Source organism: Chenopodium album, chromosome 20 (genome assembly GCF_948465745.1).
Source record: "Chenopodium album chromosome 20, dcCheAlbu1.1, whole genome shotgun sequence".
In the NCBI taxonomy this organism is placed as follows: domain Eukaryota; kingdom Viridiplantae; phylum Streptophyta; class Magnoliopsida; order Caryophyllales; family Amaranthaceae; genus Chenopodium; species Chenopodium album.
The window spans coordinates 9,988,915-10,011,064 of NC_137853.1; the positions used below are offsets into that span (position 1 = coordinate 9,988,915).

Below are 22,150 nucleotides of genomic sequence, written 5' to 3' on the forward strand. Positions count from 1 at the left end.
GCATTCCAACTATATATATTATCTACATAAAAATCAATATCTAGCAAGTAGTACTACAATGGATATTCATTGTATGCTCTTATACATCACACCATTCACACGAATTGGTTTAGCTTTAACAATAACCTAGCTTTGAAACACGAGGCTGAAATTTTTGACATTGACTTAAGAATATAATGGAAGAGTGAACAAACAAAAGAATATTTTGAGACAAAGAATTAGAGGCAAAAGGTGGTAGAGTGATTGATCAAGGAAAGATAACAAAATACAAAGAGATAAACTTATCACTATTAATTGATTAAGATAAAAAAATCTAGTGGATTCTAATAATCATGTGGAATAAAATGTTTACATTGTTACATGTTTTAGCCTAATATTAACCTTTCGGCTAAAAAGAAAGAAGTGTTGTTCTTGGGGCCGAAAATTCGATATAGAAGATTATTTGAATAAATGTTGATGAATAAGAATATTTTTTTTTTTTTGCACCTATTAAGCAAAAGCAAAGGGTCCTAGGGTGACTTAATTAAAATCAAAAGTTAACATTGGAATGAGATCAATGTCATCACTAACTATAACTAATGGGTTTTGTAGTACAACTAGAAGTGACCCACGTATCTCATTATCAGATCTAATTATTCGATTCAGTCCTTAATTGTATCCAAAATTTAAAGTCCGATTATGACCATGACCGAAAACTATCACAGTTCGACATATATTAATTAATAATTATTAAAAAAGAACAATCTTATTTGACTTAAGATTGTATTAAATTAGAGAAGTCCTAACATTAGCTGGCATTGAAGAAATAAAACAAGTAATAAAATATGGAGGGAACACTAAATTGATAAAGTTCTTCCTTAGTTGGCATTGAAGTAAATGACTTTTACCTTAGCTAATTTGTTAAGAAAACTAACTTGAGCCAAACCCGATCCAAACAACCTGTTGCTACTTTAAACAGTATTATACGAAAAGGTTGTCATGACTCGTAAGGACCCAATTAGAACCCATAAGCAAGACTAGAATAAACATAACTTAGGTGACACTCTCTTTAGCAATAAACTCTAATACAACAAACTAATAAACAAAGCAATCCTCTTTGGCGCCTCCTTTCTCATTTTCTCACTATATATACTTACATTTGTCCCTCTCCTCACTTTGGACATCCAACACCAATTTGTTTTTTAACAAACACCTTCTCAAACTCTTTCTTTCTCTCCTTTTTCTCTTATTCCCTCCACTAATAATCTCCAAATTAAATAACAACTTATTACACAAATCATCCTAAGAAACCACTTATGCCCTTCAATTGCATAGCACCAAAGCCGGAGAATAACGGCTGTAATAACAATAATACAACTCTCCAAGATCTTCCCACGATGTTGGAACCCGTTTTCCCCATCGCTTTAAAGGTTTTTCATTCTATCCTTCTTTCGGGTCAACTGGAAACAGTCTCTCTTAATTTCTTACGTATGAAAAATAGATATAGTTTGTGTATGTATGTTTAGCATGTCTTTGTTGTGTTCATTACTTCTACTAAACGTTTCTACTAAGCCTACTTTTTTTTGCCTTTTTTTTCATTTTTTTAGTTTGAAGAAGTGGTGTACAAGGTAAAGTTGCAAGGTAAAAAATGCAAGGAAAAGACCATCCTTAATGGTGTTAGTGGCGTGGTATGTCCGGGAGAGATCCTAGCCATGCTAGGGCCTTCCGGTAGCGGTAAAACCACCCTACTAAGCGCCCTCGGCGGAAGGATTGGTGGCAAGTTACTAAGCGGTAAAATCACCTACAACGGCCAACCTTTCTCCGGTACAATAAAGAGACGTACAGGCTTTGTTGCTCAAGATGATGTGCTATATCCTCACCTCACAGTATTTGAAACCTTATTGTTTACAGCTCTTTTAAGGCTACCAAGCGCCCTGGCCCACGAAGTCAAAGTGAGCCAGGTGGAACGCGTGGTAGCAGAGTTGGGCCTGGGCCGGGTAAGAAATAGTATGATTGGAGGCCCATTGGTGAGGGGTATCTCTGGAGGAGAGAAAAAGAGGGTTAGCATAGGCCAGGAGATGTTGATTAACCCAAGCCTAATGTTATTAGATGAACCTACTTCGGGCCTTGATTCAACCACAGCCTTAAGAATCATGATCACCCTTAAGGGTCTAGCTGAGGGGGGACGGACTGTAATCACCACTATCCACCAACCATCTAGTCGTCTATACCACATGTTCCACAAGGTGGTACTTCTATCCGAGGGCAGACCTATCTACTACGGGTCTGCCTCCTCTGCTCTAGAATATTTCAATTCTGTCGGATTTTCCACCTCCTTGACAATTAACCCTGCCGATCTTCTCCTCGACCTCGCTAGTGGTAAGCCAACATAAACTTTTGTACATTTTAACTTAACTTAAGTTAATTTAGTTACAAATTATATTTTAAGATAATATTTACACTCAACTAATCTTAACAATTAAAGTAGATATATTAGATAAAAGGGAGGATCAATAATTATAATAGTACTTGTATTATGATTGGGGTAAGCTTTATGGCCTACTATACTATCCTCAAAGTGGTGGAAGTGATCATGATTTATCATCATTGTAACTTTACTTATAAATGTGGAAGTGGAAGAAAGAATTAGGACTAGCCCACTTACCTTCAAATAATATAATGGTGACCCCACCCATTGTTTGGTGCTAAGGTTTATAATGTGCTAACATATATCATGATAATCTCTCATTAATTAACCTTAATTAGTTATATATAATTAAACATGTATAGACAAGCAACATGATTAAGTTCAAGGTGACTAAGTCTAAAACTTCCTTTTCACCTTTACTTGCTTCACTTTATACTTCAACCAAGATTGTCTAAGTAATGCTTGACATGTCATAATTGTACTAGAAATCAAATAAAAAGTGCTAATTACACTATTAACAAGTTGTGTTAAAAGTTAATCTTCTTTTCTTCTTTATTAATTGTAATATAATTTTTTTATTTTTTTTAGGAATTGGGCCGGAGTCGAAGCATGCAATGGAGACAGGTGAAAATATGGAGCAAGAAAAGAAACAAGTGAGGGAAGCTCTAATTTCTGCTTATGAAAAGAATATATCAACAAGATTGAAGACTGAACTTTGCAATTTGGAAACGGCTAATTACGGTTGGAAGAAAGATGCATCTAACACAACAAGTATATAACTTTTTTACTTACTTTATTCCTTTAAAACATTAGTTAATAATGGGCATGCATAATTATAATAATGATTAAGAAGTATATTACCTAAGCCACTCCCCTATGTTTTTTTAGTTACATTTAAGTACTTGTGTCGTAGACCGTGTTTATTTATTAGTTTATAAAATATTTAATTGAAAGACTACTGACACTTGGACACATATATGTTTCTGACACAAATAAGTAATACTGTAACAACCTGTTATTAACATACTTATAAAGCTGAAAGTTAGAACTAGTAAATATAATTAAATTACATGGCATGAATGAAAAACAATCTCATTATAGTCACCTTAATTAAGAAAAAGGTTAATATAATATAAAGAATATGTGTGGAAAGGTGCAATTCTTGTGGAAGGGGGTTAAGATGGTAAATGAGATATGGCAAAAATATAATTAAAGTAGGTAGAACATATAAGCACGTACAAAACTAAAAAAAAAAAAAAAAAAAAAAAACAATAAATATATAAAGAAAGAACAGAACGAAAGAGGTCAGTATTATTTATTTAATAGCACATTTGTAATTAACTTTTTTACAAATTTTTTATTATGAAAGAGTAAATATGAATAATAACATTAATTATAGTACTATAGTAATAATAATGTCCTATCATTTTGATTAGGCATTATTTGTAATTATGTGTTATCTAATCACAAATTATTATGATAATTAGGGAAAGACACAAAAGGTGAACAATGGTGCACAAGCTGGTGGCACCAATTCAAAGTATTGCTACAGAGAGGGATGAAAGAAAGGAGATTTGAAGCATTTAATAGGCTCAGAATCTTCCAGGTCTTAAGTGTTGCCACCCTTGGTGGGCTCCTTTGGTGGCACACCCCAGAATCCCACATTGAAGATAGAGTAAGCTACCTTTCTTTCAATTCCATTTTTGTAAATTTTTGTATCATATCATGTTTGTAGAGATTACACATCACCATCACGAGTATGTTCGATACTCAATTGGTATAAGAAGTTAGAGCAATGAGGGATAGCTCAGGTGGTTAGAGCTTCCCTTCTGGTTTCAGGGAATCCTGCATGAGATCAATTCTTATTACTCGCCCTTGAGGTTCTCTAAACACCAAAAAAAAAAGTTAGAGCAGTCGACTAGCTCTCTTACTGACTTTAATCTAGATAATAGACTTAGGGTCCGATATCCACCAATTTCTTTTTAGATATTAAAGACTTCTTTCATCTACATCTTAGGACTTAGCCCTTAGGTACATACCACAAACTAATATTGTTATGGAATTATACTACTATAGGACAAAGAAAACTTAGTGGTCTAACTAATTTACAGCTTTAACTATTGTGTTCTAATAAAGAAGCTTATCAGCAAAGTTATAAGATAATAATTTTATTAAATTTACTTTTTAAGATAATCTAGCTACTAATTATGCCTTACTTAATACGACTTTACGAGTACGAAATTAGATAAAGTAATAATAAAAATTAGTGAATTTTATTGTTAAAACAAACACAGCATCTTACTTTAAGATTGGAGATAATAATAAGTTAAAGCAATAATCAAAATTAATGAATTTCCCTTTTAGTATTAGATTATGTAATCTTTATATTGATTCTTGTACCTCCATATTAACTATTAAAGATTTTATTTTTGTTATTTCTTTACTTTATTCTACATCAATTTATTTGTCACTTTAGGCTTATTGATAGATTTGATTTAACCTCCACCACTAATTGCATGTGATTTAGATTTTTCATCTTTTACTACTCAGTACTAAAAGTCATGTAGTTTATGTACTTGTAGTGGGAATTGAAAGGTTAATTTTTTTATATGAAAAAAGCACAATAAAGTTACTTTATGTAAGCTTAGAAGTGAAAGTTGTTTAAGATATAAAGTGGTAAATCATTTATACTTTGATAAGGTGCTTCTGATTTACCTTTCTCAACGAATTATCTCATACAACCAGGTGTACCTTGTTTAAGAGTATCGATTATGGTGTTCTTAAACCTATGTGTGAATAACGCATGAAATGCACTAGCTTAGCGTTAAGCACACATAAACTTATGAGCACCACCATTTTAATTGTTCGTTGATGAACCATATATTTATTTAAGTTTATATGATTATCTGACTATTATATCTTATCAATATTGTGTAGGTTGCATTGATTTTCTTCTTTTCCGTATTTTGGGGTTTTTACCCCTTATACAATGCGGTTTTCACATTTCCACAAGAACGAAGGATGCTAATCAAGGAACGCACATCAGGAATGTATAAGCTCTCCTCATACTTTCTAGCAAGAACAATAGGAGACTTACCCTTGGAGTTAGCCCTACCAACCGCCTTTGTCTTCATAATATATTGGATGGGTGGACTAAAGCCAAACCCTATCATCTTTGTTCTTTCTCTCATTGTTGTCCTTTACAATGTTTTGGTGGCTCAAAGCCTTGGTCTTGCAATAGGTGCAATACTAATGGACATCAAACCGGCAACCACCTTGGCTTCGGTCACAACCCTAGTGTTCCTAATCGCCGGAGGCTACTATGTTCAACAAATCCCTCCTTTTATTGTGTGGCTTAAGTACTTGAGTTATAGCTACTATTGTTACAAGTTGCTCCTTGGTGTACAATACCAAGAAGATGATACATACCCTTGCATGAAGATGGGAAAATGGGAATGGTGCAAAGTTATTGATGTTCCTGCTGTAAAATCAATGGGCCTCAATCATTTGTGGATGGATGTTTGTGTCTTGGGACTAATGTTGGTGGGCTATAGAATAGTTGCTTACTTAGCATTACAACGAGTACGCATGAGGTGAACTTTTATGTAGTGGCAAGAAAGTATATATATGTCTTTTTGGGGACATGTCTATTATACACCCGAGGATCAAACTATGAGATTTATATGAATGGAGTAGTGCTTTATTACTTAGACAACTTCAAGGGTTTACTCCGTGCATTTTTCTTTCACTTGAAGAATAATTGTAATTTAGACAGGAAAATCATAATTTTGGCGGTAAGTACTCCTATAGAAATGAAATGGTACTACTTATGATCATTTATACGTACTAAAGTACTATGGACTACTATAAGCATTTTTACCTAGCAATTGTTTTGATGCACTATATTAGTCTAATTACCAATTAATTTACCTTCAACTTTTTTTTCAATATAGCCTAATTACCAATTAATTTACCTTCGACTTTTTTTCAATATAGTCTAATTACCAATTAATTTACCTTCAACTTTTTTCCAACCATGTAATTCTAATCATCTTTAAATTCTCAACGCCCTTTAAGTACACATGTTTCTCTTTTTTTTTTCAACATGCATGTTAGGTTCAAGAAGAAAAATAGATCGAACCATTAAGTATTAGAATATGCTACATTTAAATTTTAATCTTCATAATTTGTTTTTTGTTAGTTTTAATATATGCATGTGTGTGCGGAATTGTGAAATTAATAAATGGTGCAATTTACTGTATTATGGAGCCAAAAAAAAAATGTGTGGAAGAGATAAAAGTTACATGAAAGTTCTATTCGTATTTAATTAATTTAAAAGAGTGGAATGTTATTTGAGATATTATATATAGAGAATCAAATCCCAAACCAATAAAATCCCACTACTTCATTCATTTATGACATTTTTTTTTTTTTGGTTGGGGGGCGGGAACGCAACCCCAATCAGCCCCCCGGCCCTCCGCCTAGTTGGATGCGATAGATTCAAAAGCTATGGAACAATATGGGCAAGAGTCTTACTCATCTCTTTTCTTGTATATACTTAAACTATCTAAATTGCGCTGATTCTTATAATGTGCGTGCAGCAGCCAGTAGGTGTATAATAATCTCTTATGTCAACTAAATTGTGCTCATTTTGCCATACTGAAAAGTCTTTGTAACAATTGTATATAATCCTGCATTACTTACATAGTTACATGCATGAAACGATGAAACATACCAACAAATTTTTAGGTGTTAAACAAACGAAGTACTAAAAACTTTGTATATGTTTAAGTAATAACGAACTCCCTCCAACAATATCATGAATTACAAGATAAACATTTCGAATATATTTATATAAGTAGGCCCAACCAAGACCTTCTTGGCTTCTTATAACCTGTACTAAGTTTCACTACTATTTCAGTCTTCCACTCAACGAAATTAGTTTTAGCTGGGCTGGACTAATATCAAAGATAAGTAGGCCCAACCAAGAGACAGCCTTTTATTACCTTTATTTATACCAATTGTCATAATTTTATGGATTAATTACATTTTACGGTTTTAGTGTTTTACCAACCCTTAAAACATTACTTTATGATTTTACCATTCCTTGAAAACATTTTTAAAATGTCATCCATAAAAGACATAAAATTAGATTTCACCACCTCTTATCTTGATTAATGGTCAAGCTTTCGGTTGTGGGGAATAGTATAACGACTAGTTTGACCATTTTAAAGCCTTCTCTCTTTGATTTGTTTCCTATTAACTAATGCCTTTGGCTTATAAACTTATTTACTTTCAAAATCTCTAAATTAGTGTTTGTTAATAATAGATGCAACAAAGATTGAAGAAATTAACAAAGAAAAACACATTATGTGGTTCACTAACAATAACTTAAGTACTTCCACGAACAAATGAGGGGAGTGCTTTATTGATCTAGAGGAAAGTAAAGATTGCATGATAGTGGCTAGGTTAAACCCTAAGAGAGTTATGTAGTGCTCTTGCAAATAGGCCAAAGTTGGGTCCTAAAAAAAAAAAAAACATAGCCTATATACTACCTCCGTTGTTTTTAGACATTTCGTTTATCATTGTAAAATTAAATAAAATAGATATTAACAAAATTTACATTGATACAATTCAAACTAGATCTCACATGACTATATTTTATCGTAGCTATAAATCACAAAAGTTAGTTCAAGTGTTGTTTGTGAATATTTCAAAAGTCAAAGTGTGTCAACTATAAAAAATGAAATAATAGATACCATAAGTTTCTGAACATTCCCCATAAACCTATGGCCACGTTGCACTCCCAAGCCCCTTAAGGCTTGTTGTCCCGACCTGGACCCCGACTTACCAAATAGCAGCAAGACTCTCGTGATAATCATTCGAAAGGAGCTAGTTGATTCAAGACATACTCTAACAACGTTAAAGTCCAAACATGTCAAATAATCAAAAACGAATGAAGCATTAAAACATTTAAAGACACAAAGAGCATGTTCTCTTCAGCTTAAATTCAGTTCAGTTCCTAATTTCCTCCTCTCATAAAATATTTAGGGGGTGTTTGGCAATTGGCTTTTTGCTTAGCTTTTGGCTTTTGACTTTTTAGTTAGGTCAAACAGCCAAAAAATATGTTTGATAGTTGGCTTTTTTGTTGGCTTTTAAGCTAGCTTTTCTGCCAAAAGCTAATAAGGGTAGCTTTTTGGATTGGCTTTTGGTTTGTTAGCCCACTTTATCACTAATAAACAGCTAACAACCATTAATAATTTTACCAAACACTTTTGTAAACAGCCGACTTACACAATAACTTAAAAAGCCAACCCCATACAACTAATACTTCCAGCTAGTCAAACAAGTCAAGCAAACAAGCCAACAACCAACAGCCAACCGCCGATTGCCAAACAACCCCTTAGTTCAGTAAATCAGACCAGGTCCAAAAAGGAAAGAACACAAAGTCACAAACCGAGTATCCAAGCATTGCTTCTTCTTTTTTTTAAACGTTGACTAGATCACACATAGTCACATATTATACTCCTATTTAACATATTTGACCCATCCACCCACCCACCCACCCACCCAAAAGAATCCAAATACACTATATTACAAAAAAACAAAACATCATAACATTCCAACCAAATCAACTATAAGATGCGTACCTTACAAAACTTTGTTCCCTCCTTTCCTTCCACCCTCCTTCCCGTTGACTCTCTCCACCACCTTCTTCTTATTCTTCTCCATCCTCCCCTCCACAATTCCCAACACCATCCCCCCACCAACCCCCGTGGTCGTATTGTTAAAAAAAAAAAAAATCGAGAGAGTCTGACCACATACAAGCCCCAACGACGTTATTATTCCATCAACTAATAATAACAAACACCACAAAACATGCCTTTATTAGTAGACTGCTCAAATTGCAAGACACCCCTCCAACTCCCCCCTGGCGCTAATTCAATCCGATGCGCCATTTGCCACGCAATCACTCGCATCCACCATGATCCTCGCTCGCTCCCACCCGGCCCACCTCCGCCTCATTCCTACTATCCTCCGCCGCACCGTGCCCCTGTTGTGCCACCTCCAGCCTACCACGGAGCTATTACGGCGCCGTCTATTGCCGGGCGGAAGAAGGCGGTGATCATTGGGATTACATATAGGAATTCAAGATATGAGCTAAAGGGTTGTATTAATGATGCTAAATGTATGAAGTTTTTGCTTATGAATCGGTTTAAATTCCCAGAAACTGAGATTCTTATGCTTACTGGTATCACTCTTTTTCCCTCAATTTATTCTTCTCTTATTGCAATTTTGTTTTGGGTATTTTCTGTTTTTGGTATTTTTGTATATTGTTGGTTTTTTTCGTTTAATTATGGTAGATTTAATGCTATTTTTGTGGGTTTTTAATTTGGGGTATGATCTTTCATTTGGGTATTTTTACTTGATCATTGATTATTCGGATTTGATTGATTGTGGAGTAGCTATTGTAATTGAGAATTTTCAAGGAACAAATCAAAAACTGATTTTTGGTGAAATAAAATCAAAAGTTTCTTCCTTATTTAGTAAGGTGTTAGAAATGTGAGTTGATCAAAGCGTAGGATATTATTAAATTGGGTTTGCCTAGTCAAGATCTTTCAACAATGGACACAATTAACTATCTTTAGAATATGATTATAACAGATTGAAAAACAAAGGTTTTTTTTTTTTTTTTTTTTTTTTTTTTTTTTTTTTTTTTAACCTGATTTGCCGGTTTCAGAACTTATCTGAACATTTAGGGCATTAACTTGTTATTTCAGAATTTTTTAAGATCAAGGCGTTAGATTTGTACACTCATTAAAGTAAATACTACCTCTATTTCATGTTATGTGCAACATATATTAAAAACACCTTCTATACAACATTATGTGCAACAAATGTTTTTTTTAAAGTTGTCATTTCTCTCTATTTCTCTCCTCGTCACATGCATGATGCTGATGCATCTCTGTGTATGTCGTTCCATTTAACATTTTAACAATCACAAACAAATTTTGTCTAGGAGTTCATGTCAAGGCCTCTATTTCACATGATATGAAACAAAGGTAGTATTACGATTCATTTCTCCTAGAATCTCTTGTGGAGTCGAGAATAGGCATATGTATCTATTAGCAAAGGATAAGGAATGCATCTTGATAGTTAGGATTCTTGGTACCTGCTGTAACCTTTTTCGTTTTGATTACTTTTAATCACAATTTACCACCACCTTATTTCTCCATGATTAAGAGGCAGTAGGCTAAAAAATCAGACAATTTACCCAATGAGAAATCGATATTTTTGAAAGCTAAGGCTGCTAACATACAATCTAATTCCCCTTTTGAAAGCTACTTTGCAGAAGAAGAGAGGGATCCGTACAGAATTCCTACCAAACAAAATATCAGAATGGCAATGGCTTGGCTTGTAGCAGGATGTCGTGCAGGTGACTCACTAGTATTTCACTTTTCTGGGCATGGTTCACAACAGCGGAACTACAATGGAGATGAAGTGGATGGCTACGACGAGACCCTCTGTCCCATGGACTTTGTAACCAAAGGGATGATCGTAGATGATGAAATTAATGACACAATTGTTAAGCCTCTTCCTCCCGGTGCTAAGCTCCATGCTATTATTGATGCTTGCCATAGTGGCACCATGTTGGACCTGCCATTTCTTTGCAGGATGAATGGGTTAGTCTTTCTGCTATGTTAACCACTTGCAAGTCATTTTTACAGTTTTACCATCTATTTGTTTCGATTTTCAGAGAATCCACCCGCAACTTGAAAAGCAATAAAGCATTACAGTAATTTGCCAAGGCTGCATATAAATAAACCCTCGTATTCTTACCAATTATAATACTAATTATTATGCCCTGATTAACTGGATATTAAGAGATTGGATATTTTAAAGCAAGGGGTACATAGTACTTCGTATTATCCAGTACAAAAGGTTGTAGATCATAAACTGTAACATAACAGGTGGTGTTCTTAAGAAAATATCGAACAATGTGGTAAATATGAGGTAATGGGGCCTTATGAGTTATGACATCAAACGAAAACCAATGCAAATTGTAGTATAAGCAGTTGATCTAACAGGTTAATTATGGCAGGAGTGGGCAGTATGTATGGGAGGACCATCGCCCTAGGTCAGGTAGATGGAAAGGTACTAGTGGTGGAGAGGTTTACTCCTTCAGTGGCTGTGACGATGATCAAACATCTGCTGATACTTCGGTAAGAAGCATTGATCATGTCTTCCTGTCTTCACATACTTTAATCTGTTTCAAAGTTTCTAATGTTATAATACCGCATATAGGAGGTGAGAAAGTAACGTTTCTGACTGGAATTATTAAATTTTGGGTGTGCTGTATGCAGGCATTATCAAAGGTGACTTCAACTGGAGCTATGACTTACTGTTTCATTCAGGCAATTGAGAGAGGACATGCAAGTACCTATGGGAGCATGCTTAATGCTATGCGGGCTGCCATCCGCAATACTGATACTTCTTCTGGAGGTGGTGTCGTTACATCTCTCCTTACCATGCTTTTGACTGGAGGAAGTGGTGCTGGATTGAGACAGGTACTAGTTTTCTTTACAAGATAAACATACAAACAAACAACAACAACCCAAAAAAAAAAAAAAAAAAAACAAAAAAACAAAATCCTGATGTTTCAGGATTTGCAAACTATTATTCACTTACTATGGTAGTATTTCTCTGTGTTGCTTCCCCATACTACTACCTTTTGGTTGCTAGCATAATGTGTTCAGAAACAATAGATTTTCCAATTAGGACTTTTCTGACAAGAGTAATTCATTTTCCTCTAATATTTAGGCTGCACTCACCTTCAATTCAGGTTGGGTTAAGGTTATACTTACCGTGATCTATAATTCTAGAAACAGAACTTACAAATACCTTCACTAATGCAAAAATTGTTAAATTAGCCCACTCATGAAACTTAAGAAGAAAGCCAAACATGCTTCCTATAGAAATTTTATTATGTTTTAGTGAACTTCTTGTCAATATACTAATAGGACTGTAGGAATCCTAAGAACATTAAGGAAATAAACTTAAATTAGAACTAATTCTTTTTCAAAAAAAAAAAAAAAAAAAAAAAAAAAAAAAAAAAAAACACCTTTTAAGATCTGATTTTCTCTCAAACTATCGTATATAAGCGAAGAAAGTCAGAAAAACAAGATCCTAAAAAATTCTGCACAAACGTGTATAGTCTGGTGTTGGACTTCAAATCAATCCAATATTACCTCCCAACCTTCCTCTTATCTATGAACATGTATTACTGCCAATATAGGCTCATATGAAGCCGAAGTAAAACTACGGTTCATTAGCTTAGCTAGCCACAAAATGTAACAGTTCAAGAGATATACTTAGTCTTCATGTACAATTATATGCTCAATGTGACCGCATCATATTCATCCTCCCCTTCTTGGAATCAGATTGTGCCACAGATTTGAGCCGAAAATCACTCATAAATCTCCTGCAAAATTACAACCCTTCACTCAATTGTTTCATCACATGTCTATTGTTGTTGTCAAGCAGGAACATGGAACCATGTTGCTGTGTCACAATAACAGTCAAATTACACATGATGATCGCATTTACCACTTCAAATTCTTGTTCCCACATATTTGCTCCTTTTCTTGCTCTCTTTTTTCACATTTCAGTATGCAAGAACAAACTGTTTGTTCTTATCTTTGTGCCTTATAGATTCAGCCTACTAGGATCCATTGGCTTAAGAGCGATCTAATTTTACTTGTGTTGCAAAGGGTAGGTATTCTCATGCCCTTTTATGTAGTTCTTGTTGAAAAATCGTGGTTTTCCAAAAAGTAAGTTGCATGCATCCATTGGTGTGACTGCCAAAAAAAAAAAAATAGTATACTCCTAGTCTCCAATGTCAGAAATAATGATCTTTACTCTAACCATCAAAGCTTATACAGAAAAGACAAGTTTCTCTCAGTAATAAACAATTTTTGTTTATCACTGAGAGAAACTTCTGCAAGCTCAAAGCTTATATACTTTAAAATAGTACTTGTATATTTGAGTCACTGTAGAAATTTTTGAACCATAAAAATAAATAAATAAAACTAAATAGACCATGTTAGTACAAGAACCAATTTTTATGACTGAATTCAGAATTCATGTCTCCAACTTTACAATTCGATGAGAAAATGCTCTTATTGGTTTTCCATGTATAACTTTGGATTGACGTGATGTAATCCCAATACGCCATGGAACCAAAGTTCTATCTTTCTGAAGTTTTTCCTCCATCCCCTTTTTCCTTGTTTTCCTCTTTTCATTCATGATGACACCAACCATTCATAGTCATCACCTTTTTGTTCCTTTGGCACTTGGTAGTTTTCTAAGCCTTGTTGCCTTGATTCTCCCTTAGAATCAGTTTCATGTGATTGTTGTTGATCTCAGTCTTATTTTTGCAATTGAAGGCATTAAAACTACAGATCAATCTAGCATTTTTCATCTTGTCCTTTTTATTGCAAATCACATAGTATTGTTAGTTCTTTCAAATGCCCTCAGCAACAGTGCAACACTAAGGATTTCTTAATGCAGCCTATTCAATTCCAAAAATTGCTCGAGTAAACTCTTTAGGCAAAAATCCCTCTTCGTATATGCTGTTTCTTGAGTTTATCTCAAGTGTTAATCTTAGGTCTGTTATCTGTATTCTGCAATCATTGAAGGTGAGCATGCATATTTCATGAGTTTTAGAGTCGCCACATTGTAGCTGTAATATTTATCACTGTCTCATTGAAAAAAATAATAATATCAATGTTGACGATACAATCAAGAAAGCTCTTTGGCTATATCATTCATGCAAATTCTAGAAGATCCAGTTTATGCCGTCTATCATCATCAATTCAATCCAGAGCTTTAAAATATGGGTGAACTTTGGTACTCATATATATTAGGGCCTCTAGATTCTTTTATTAATCTGCACTTGATTATCATACCTGGGTTATTTGCATTGATGTGACTTGTGTTGGATCTAGAGTTGATTGCTTAATATAGTAATTTGTTCTATCAACTTCTTCGACGTACTGTCCTTATTCCTATGTTACGTGAATTGTGTTATTTTAGATTAGATTTTCTAGTATTAATCTTTTTTACTTTCTTGCAGGAACCACAGTTGTCGTCGAATGAAGGATTTGATGTATACAGGAAGCCATTTTCACTATGATAAGTATAAAGTGTTTGTACCATTGTTTCTAAGCATAGCCTGTGATGTTGTTGTAATATGTTATGCTGTAAAATATTTGTAGCCAATTTTTTTTCCGCAATGCATTGGAAATGTGGAATTATTAATGGATGTACAATGCATTGGAAATTTGGAATTATTAATGGATAACCAGCAATGGCTCAATTAGCTTATGTATTTGTTAGAGGAAAGATGATCCAAGTGTTCTGTGCTTTTGGGACAGATATGTCAACCTCCTACAAGCAGAAGCAAGTTATGAAATGAGGGATAGTAAAAAATAAATAAATAAATAAAATTTAAAAAAAAAAAAACAAAAAACAAAAAACAAAAAAACAGGGATGTTTACACGAAAATCAGTTTTAATGGTTTTCTCACTTCCTGCTAGTGCCAATACACCTTCAGGATCACTAAAAACAACAGTTGATGTGGTTTCCTTGATTAACTACATGAGCGTCATTTAACGAAATTTGGATATGGCAATCGAAGCACAATCTAACAACCAAAACTTAAAATACAAGATAGTTTACAATCACTTCATTTATAATGACTACAAGGACTTCGTTTGTGACACTTTGATTGCTGTAAAATTTTGTATTCTGAAATCATGAAATAAATTTGTTTCCAACTTCAAATAATATCCACCTGACTATCAATATGGCCTGTACCGCATTGGAGGCCTGAGTCTAGGAGCCCTTCTACAAAATGAAAAAGTAATGAAATTAATGAAGTGTGAACTAATAATTAGTTGGGGAAAAAACCAAATCAGCAGTAAGGAAAAAAAATAAATAAATAAACCCACCAAAAAAGGAACATAACGACTGCATTCAATCTATAAAATGCTGCATCTAATAACACTTAGAAAGGTTCAACTAAAAGTCTACGGCAAATCTTGAACTGATAGCTTTCCAAAAAAGCTTACAAATTTCACATTTCCAAATTGCAACAAATTGGATAAGCAATTGCAACACATGGGTTAACTTCACAAATTGCTGACCAAAGATGGGTATGATAAATAGATGAAAACAAGCGCTAAAGGATCTGTTCTCAATTTATTTGTAGAAGTTACAGTAAAATTAAGTAAGTTCAGCAAAAAATAAGCCAAGTCAAGCATATGTTCAGCAAAAATAAGCTCGAGAGAACAAAGCCTAAGTCCCACTTGAATTTATGAAATTGGATTTGTTCAACTACTGAAACCTCATTTAACTCTGGCATTTTCTAAACATTTAATATCTCTCTATTTAGCTTCTAGGTTCTTAAGGTATACCCTAATGAACAGTTGAAGTTCTTTATTTATCTTTTGAGATCTCTTAAATTTTGCTAATCTGGTCAATTAGTATGGAAAACATGTCATGGATTGTAGAAATAAGAGATATCAATTGCCTCCAAAAAAGGAGGGTGATTTTTATATTTACAAAATATCCATGTATACTACTAGTACAGAAGATAGCCTACCCATATCCTCCATATGCAGGAAAAACAGGTGCTCCCGGCATGAATGGCCTCCTTGCTCTGCCTCCATAAGGACTCGGTCGCCTTCCTCGAAACTGTTTCATCCCAGGAACGTTTGTCCTCTTAGCAGATACCTATTCATAAATTGCAAGTAGTTTTTTTACAATACAGCATTTGCAAATAGAACTAAAATGATATGGTGAGCATATAAGTATATAACAATTGATACCTTCAATTGACGGCCATGCAATTCAGTTTCATTCAGCAAGACAGCATGCTGAACAGCTTCCATTTCCACGAACTCTACATAAGCAAATCCCTTAGGTTGACCAAATCTGTCAGTCAAAATGGTCACTCTGTTCACTGTTCCGCATGATTGAAAATGCTGCTGAACCTCCTCTGGTGTACATGCATAGTCAACCTAAACACAAATGAACAAAGGTAAGAGTAAATTCCTCAAGCATTCAGAAATACAAATCAATATTACAAAAACCAAACCACAAGATTCATATCTATTGCGGACTTCTATTATGAACTTATCTACTTCAATTGAATAACTCACTTTCCCAAATTAGTTTGTTAATTTAGACAGTAAAGTTTCTTGAAGCAGCTGAATGTCTTATCTAACTGCCATTCAACTCTTTTTATTGTTTAACTAAACTAACCACTCTTTATGAAAGAGCAGTCTGCAACCACTGCATAAAACAATGCTTAAATGAGCCTCCTTATAAGAACTAGGATGGAGTAAGATCAGCTTATATATTGGTTTAGTTTCTGACAGTTAAAATGCTATAGAAGCAATTAGTTCAAGAAGCTATATGCCTACAACATGGTCAAATATTGAAATATGAAACATAGAAACCTAAGCTTTTAGCTTTTTTTTTTTTTTCTTTCTTTTTTTAAAAAAAAAGAAAAATTCTATGGAGAGATGTTTTGGTTTACCCATACTTTAGCATGTAGACAATGTAGTTGGACAATCCAATAACAATTATCCACGGCAAAGCACGAGAAACGAAAAAACCTTTTCATCTTTTTCTCACTCAAAGAGATGACATCCAGTCATTTTTTTTATCAGTTTTGGTTCGGCTGTTCGGGTTGTCAACTCACTCAAGTCTCAATTCAGCCAAATTCTTGTGATTAGCCATTCGGTTCACATTCCAGTGTACTGCCAATAGTTGATATGATTAGTCAAATACAGCAAATTCAAACACTGAATCAATTTTATTAGGTAAGAACAAAGTTTGGATCATGTCCATGTTGGGTTATCAAGTTTAAAATTTTGGATCTAATTTAAGGCAGGTAATTTGGACAGGGTATTGGTCAAAATTGCCAGGTCTACACTGAGCCTGAATCCTATCAAATCCACTTCAGTTGCTGGCTTGCTGCATGCACTATGTACAGATTATCCATTATCTTTATCATCAATGACTTTAAAGTGACTTGACCTCCATTTATGAAGCTGAATCTCTTCTGTGCTTTGCCACAAATAATATCCTTTGGAATCACAGTCCTTAAACTTGTTTTCAGAGATAGAACACAAACACATTATAGACAACTATACACATGCATCAAATGGTTACTACTTATTAGAAAAGAAAGCACTGTACATGAACCCACTCAGATTACAGTTTCCACCCCAAATATCCTACTCAATATATGTTCAAAAGCACGCCTCAAAAGTTGATGGCATTACTACAGTTTTCAGTGAATGTCCGCAAAGCACAGTTGCTGCGTTCATTTTATCAGAGTCCACTTTTTGCAACCAATTTTTACATATAGAATCTTTCATTTTACGAAACGCGCCTCACAATTGTGTTTTGTGAATAGGTTACATACAGCACCCTCATCACCTTAGCCTTTTCAAACACTACCCAATCCAAACTGTACCAAATCAAACATGCAAACCGGCAAATTCTATAGATAGGATTAGTTCCAGCAACAAGTACACAACATTTGTTGTATCCACCATCCCACAACCAATCGTAACTTATGCCACAACTAAAGTAGACCGAATTTGCAAAAACTGTAGATGGAAACAAGATATTCTTCCAAATCCGCCCCATGATTGGTCATTACCTTAAGAGCTAATGGTTACAAAAAGTGACTTCAAAGCTGCAGAGCAGCAGAGCCACAACAGCACTTTAACGTCAACCATTAAAAATAACATCTTCAGGAAGATAGAAGGGAGAAGACACCAAATTTAATAGTAAGAAGCAATAAGCTGTTCCTCAATGATGCAATGTCTCACATACTGTGTAAGATTGGACAACAAAGCCAAATTTGGAAGGATTATCAGAATGTATCGCTAACAAAAGAACATTAAAATATTTCCCAAAACCATAAATGACTCACATAAAATCCATCACACAATCCATGGTCCTTACCATACAGTACAAGGTATCCAACCTCAAAACCAAATGACAGGGAAAGTAGTCCCATTTACAAAACAAACTCCTTCACATCAATGGTAACCAATAATACTCACAAGTCATAGTATCATAGGATATCACTCATACATCATTTATCAACGTCATGTTTTAAATCATTGTCACATTGTCCCAATCCTTAAATAAAGAGTCCACTACCATTTCACCAAAATATTCATGCCTAAAATTTCTTCCTAACCTTCTAGGGCTTCTATCAAAGAGCTGACGTGAAAATATGTTAGGAAATCCAGCCAGAATCTATTTTTATCCTACAAAATGTAACAATATTCTAAATATCCTTAAACAATTATGTGACTATCATTTGCAAATGGAGGAGTCAAAAAATGAAAATGTAAAAATGTAGTGATGCTTAAGTGACGGAGAGATAATCCCAGCAGCAATCTATTGAATGCATATCTCAAAGAACCCAATGGCCTTAGAGAGATTAAGCGCAATCTATCATTAAATGCAATTATGTACAATGAGAACTACATACTTGTGATAACATTTAACTAGAAAGATTTTTTGATAAACATGCAACAAAATTCACACAGTTAATTGAAAAATTATCCAAGGCATGCACACAGCAACATTTTTTAATTTAAATAATCTTCAATAGCATGAGCGTTAAGGATACCAAAAAGATAGAAATTGCCTCACATTGCCAACATATATTGAACGGGCATCAACCTCCTCCTTTTCAGCTTGAGTCGGGTTAGCACTGGTAGATTCTTCATATAGAAAAATAAAGTTAATTAATAAACAAGATTCAAAACATTCACCAATTTCATTGAAAAAAAAAACGATCACCAACATGTCAATATAGAAGAAAATAGAAATCATAGATTGCTTTTCAAGTATTACAAAAGCTTTGTATTAGAGGATTTGATCTTACAAATGCCAAAAAAGAGCTTCTTAAAGCAACTCAAATTCAATTCCAAAACTTGCAATAATTAGGGGGTAATTAGGGGGTATTAAATGGTAGATTTAGGGTTGAGGAGCTATAAAATTTAGCAGACAATGGAAGAAATTATTTAGCATGTAAATAAGATTGTGAGGTTCAAGCATTACACCATATTCCAAAGAAAATTCAAAGATTACACACAGCCAACAAACCCGCCAACTTGTTAGGGTAGTAAATGCAAATTTATCTTCCCCTTTCCCAGTCCCACCAAAACCACACCAAATTTATCAACCATAGTAAGTACTGTTAGGATAGTATTGTTGCTTGGGATAAAGAAGGGAGTATTACGATCAGTTCTGTCCATAAATACCCAAGATATTTGCGATAGCTAACAGCTTTATCACAGAAATTAATAATGTAATACTCCATTTCTTTTAGATTCTGATAGAACAAATTTGTTTTATTAAGTCTTTTTAATTATTTAATTAACAGCTTTATTAAGTCGTTTTATTAAGTCTTAGGCAAGGAAAAATTGTGCATGGGTTAGTGGGAAGTCTGGGGACTATTGAGTTTGTGGGAGGAAAATCATATGGCATTAAGCAATCTCAAAGGGGCACCCCAAAGAGGAATATGGGGCAATCGGAAAGGGATGGAGGAAATACAAATTATAGCTCTAGAAGTGGTTTATATAGATTGTCCAGATAAGGTAAAGGCCAAGAGGGGACATAAAACTATAAATAATACATACAAAGTATTTATCAAATCCTCCGCAAGTAACTAGATGCAATACTTATGTCACATCAATCTCGTGGTTACCAGGCTTTTGGAGGGTATTAGTTAACCACGGATGTTCAGCTCTGAAATTTCAGGCTGATCCTAATAGAGAAAATTAACTTTTCCCACTATCCTCAGTTTGTTTAGTAAAGAAGTAAAAAATAAGTCATATGTTGAAATCAGTTTTTCTCAATGATAGAAAGAATTTCCCTTATTCAAGAAAGAATGCAACATTTTTCCTCCCTTTCCCTTAGCTTCCTCCACATCCCTTTTTCCTTTTCCCTCCACCTTTTATAGCACGGAACCAAAACAGCGGAAAATGAAGTTAAGACCCTAATTCCCTAGAAAACAAATTCAGTTCAAGTTGTTATTTTGTGAACCAAACATAATCTTAAATTGAATTCAAATTCCTCGCTCAAACGAATACACGATCAGTAAATAAATTCAATCATAATAAAAATATTCTCAATAAACTGTACATAAACTGCATGCCCAAACAATAAAAAGTACCTTAACTGCATGCCCAAACAATAAAAAGTACCTTTGAATTAGGTTATGTTTTAATGAAAAATAAACATCATTTTCCCAACAAAACAATACTAAAGAGTAACACCTAATATTAATTGCTAATAAATCCAATAAGCAAAAAATCAGCAAAAACCCTAAATTATAACCAAATTAATCAAATAAATTACAAAATAAAAGAAAGCAAAACCACAATAAATTAGAAATTAATCACTCCAAAAAACAATCACCTTGAGAAACTCCCATCTCCTGCTCAACCTTGGCCTGCATTTCACGAAGCGCACCAGCTTCATCTTCAAGTTCTTCAAGCCTCTTCTTCATATCTTCAAGATTCTATTCAATTAATTCAATTCAAAAAACAACAACAAATTAGGGCAAAAAATCAGCAGAAAAAAAGGGAATTAATAGGAAAAAAATTGAAATTAAAAAGAAAACCTGGGATTTAGGATCTTCAGCAGCATCGATTTCAGCGGTGTCAGAAACATCAGCATCGGGAAACTCGCCATCGTAAACAGCGACATCTTCTTCTTCGCCATAATCGTCGTTCTCAGGTGACTGAAGCTCTGGTTGTTCCATTTTCTCTCTCCTCTGAGTTTGAGATTTTTGTGTGAGGTCAGACAAGTCTCTTGAGGTTCAACTATCTGTGTGTGTTGTTAGATATTTCGAGGGTATTGTATATTTGTATTACAAGTTTACAACTAATGGAGGGTCTCAACGATCGAGTTGGGGGGTTTGTAGTAGGTTAAGATCGGCAAAAACCGATTACGATATACCACATCACATATGTCTTAGCGATATTAGTTCTGAATTAGGAGCGTAGGGTATGATTCACCACGACTATTCAATGTGTCACCTTCTTGAGTGAACACCACATGCCTTACCATCTTAATTACCAATAATTTATGTTCTATTTTTCCACATAAATGTATTTAAATGCAGAATACAAAATTGCATCCAAACTCAAAAACAAAGAGACACATATTATACTTTATATTCTCTTCAATATTACATTTAAAATTAGTAATACTTCAAACACTTTATTATAAAAAAATAATGATAATAAAATAAAATAAATAACAAAAAAAAAAAAAAAAAATTACTCAAAGTAACATCCCAGGGCAACGCCCGGGGTGACACACTAGTTATTATTCTTATTTGAAGTTTCGGTGCTTAATAATTTATCATTCTATTTTATGTATATCCAGTTTCTTACTTTTTCAAAAGAATTATAACACTATATATTATGTAATAACTTTGACCACATAATTAATGATGTATTGAAAGCAAAGTTATCAAATAAATAGTTATTATTTAATTTTCATAAAATTCTTTTGATACTCCGTGAAATAATTAAAGGCAACATTAGCCTCAACACCGTAAAATATAGCTTGGTGCACCCAACACCCCGAACGTTGACTAATTGTTGGCCTATCACTAACTAATCAAAATGT

At 34.0% G+C, this 22,150-nt stretch overlaps 3 protein-coding genes across 3 annotated transcripts; 2 read left to right on the forward strand and 1 right to left on the reverse strand.

Annotated features, from left to right (window-relative positions):
* The first annotated feature begins 1,182 nt into the window (after positions 1–1,182).
* LOC145597563 (ABC transporter G family member 14-like) lies at positions 1,183–6,252 on the forward strand. The gene is made up of 5 exons (XM_081653755.1): positions 1,183–1,409; positions 1,587–2,358; positions 2,996–3,178; positions 3,895–4,082; positions 5,345–6,252. The coding sequence occupies exons 1-5, from the start codon at positions 1,296–1,298 to the stop codon at positions 6,002–6,004; spliced, it is 1,917 nt and encodes a 638-aa protein (XP_081509881.1). The 5' UTR covers positions 1,183–1,295; the 3' UTR covers positions 6,005–6,252.
* A 2,849-nt stretch (positions 6,253–9,101) lies between these two features.
* Positions 9,102–14,794, forward strand: LOC145596566 (metacaspase-1-like). Its single transcript, XM_081652746.1, has 5 exons — positions 9,102–9,659; positions 10,761–11,091; positions 11,511–11,631; positions 11,773–11,976; positions 14,544–14,794. The coding sequence occupies exons 1-5, from the start codon at positions 9,287–9,289 to the stop codon at positions 14,601–14,603; spliced, it is 1,089 nt and encodes a 362-aa protein (XP_081508872.1). The 5' UTR covers positions 9,102–9,286; the 3' UTR covers positions 14,604–14,794.
* Positions 14,795–14,962: 168 nt separating this feature from the next.
* Positions 14,963–21,448, reverse strand: LOC145596567 (polyadenylate-binding protein 2-like). The gene is made up of 6 exons (XM_081652747.1): positions 21,135–21,448; positions 20,930–21,032; positions 19,157–19,227; positions 16,300–16,491; positions 16,074–16,204; positions 14,963–15,316 (listed from the first exon to the last, which is right to left on the reverse strand). The coding sequence occupies exons 1-6, from the start codon at positions 21,273–21,275 to the stop codon at positions 15,271–15,273; spliced, it is 684 nt and encodes a 227-aa protein (XP_081508873.1). The 5' UTR covers positions 21,276–21,448; the 3' UTR covers positions 14,963–15,270.
* Positions 21,449–22,150: the final 702 nt, after the last annotated feature.

Bases quoted from the DNA above. Each gene is read 5' to 3' on its own strand.
- LOC145597563 (XM_081653755.1), top strand. From the start codon at position 1,296: ATGCCCTTCAATTGCATAGCACCAAAGCCGGAGAATAACGGCTGTAAT. The intron at 1,410-1,586 runs GTTTTTCATTCT...TCATTTTTTTAG, and splicing joins TTTTCCCCATCGCTTTAAAG to TTTGAAGAAGTGGTGTACAA. The intron at 2,359-2,995 runs GTAAGCCAACAT...TATTTTTTTTAG, and splicing joins TCTCCTCGACCTCGCTAGTG to GAATTGGGCCGGAGTCGAAG.
- LOC145596566 (XM_081652746.1), top strand. From the start codon at position 9,287: ATGCCTTTATTAGTAGACTGCTCAAATTGCAAGACACCCCTCCAACTC. The intron at 9,660-10,760 runs GTATCACTCTTT...GCTACTTTGCAG, and splicing joins TGAGATTCTTATGCTTACTG to AAGAAGAGAGGGATCCGTAC. The intron at 11,092-11,510 runs GTTAGTCTTTCT...TAATTATGGCAG, and splicing joins TTTCTTTGCAGGATGAATGG to GAGTGGGCAGTATGTATGGG.
- LOC145596567 (XM_081652747.1), bottom strand. From the start codon at position 21,275: ATGGAACAACCAGAGCTTCAGTCACCTGAGAACGACGATTATGGCGAA. The intron at 19,228-20,929 runs GTGATTGTTTTT...TTCTATATGAAG, and splicing joins GGAGATGGGAGTTTCTCAAG to AATCTACCAGTGCTAACCCG. The intron at 16,205-16,299 runs GTATCAATTGTT...ATTTATGAATAG, and splicing joins TGCATGGCCGTCAATTGAAG to GTATCTGCTAAGAGGACAAA.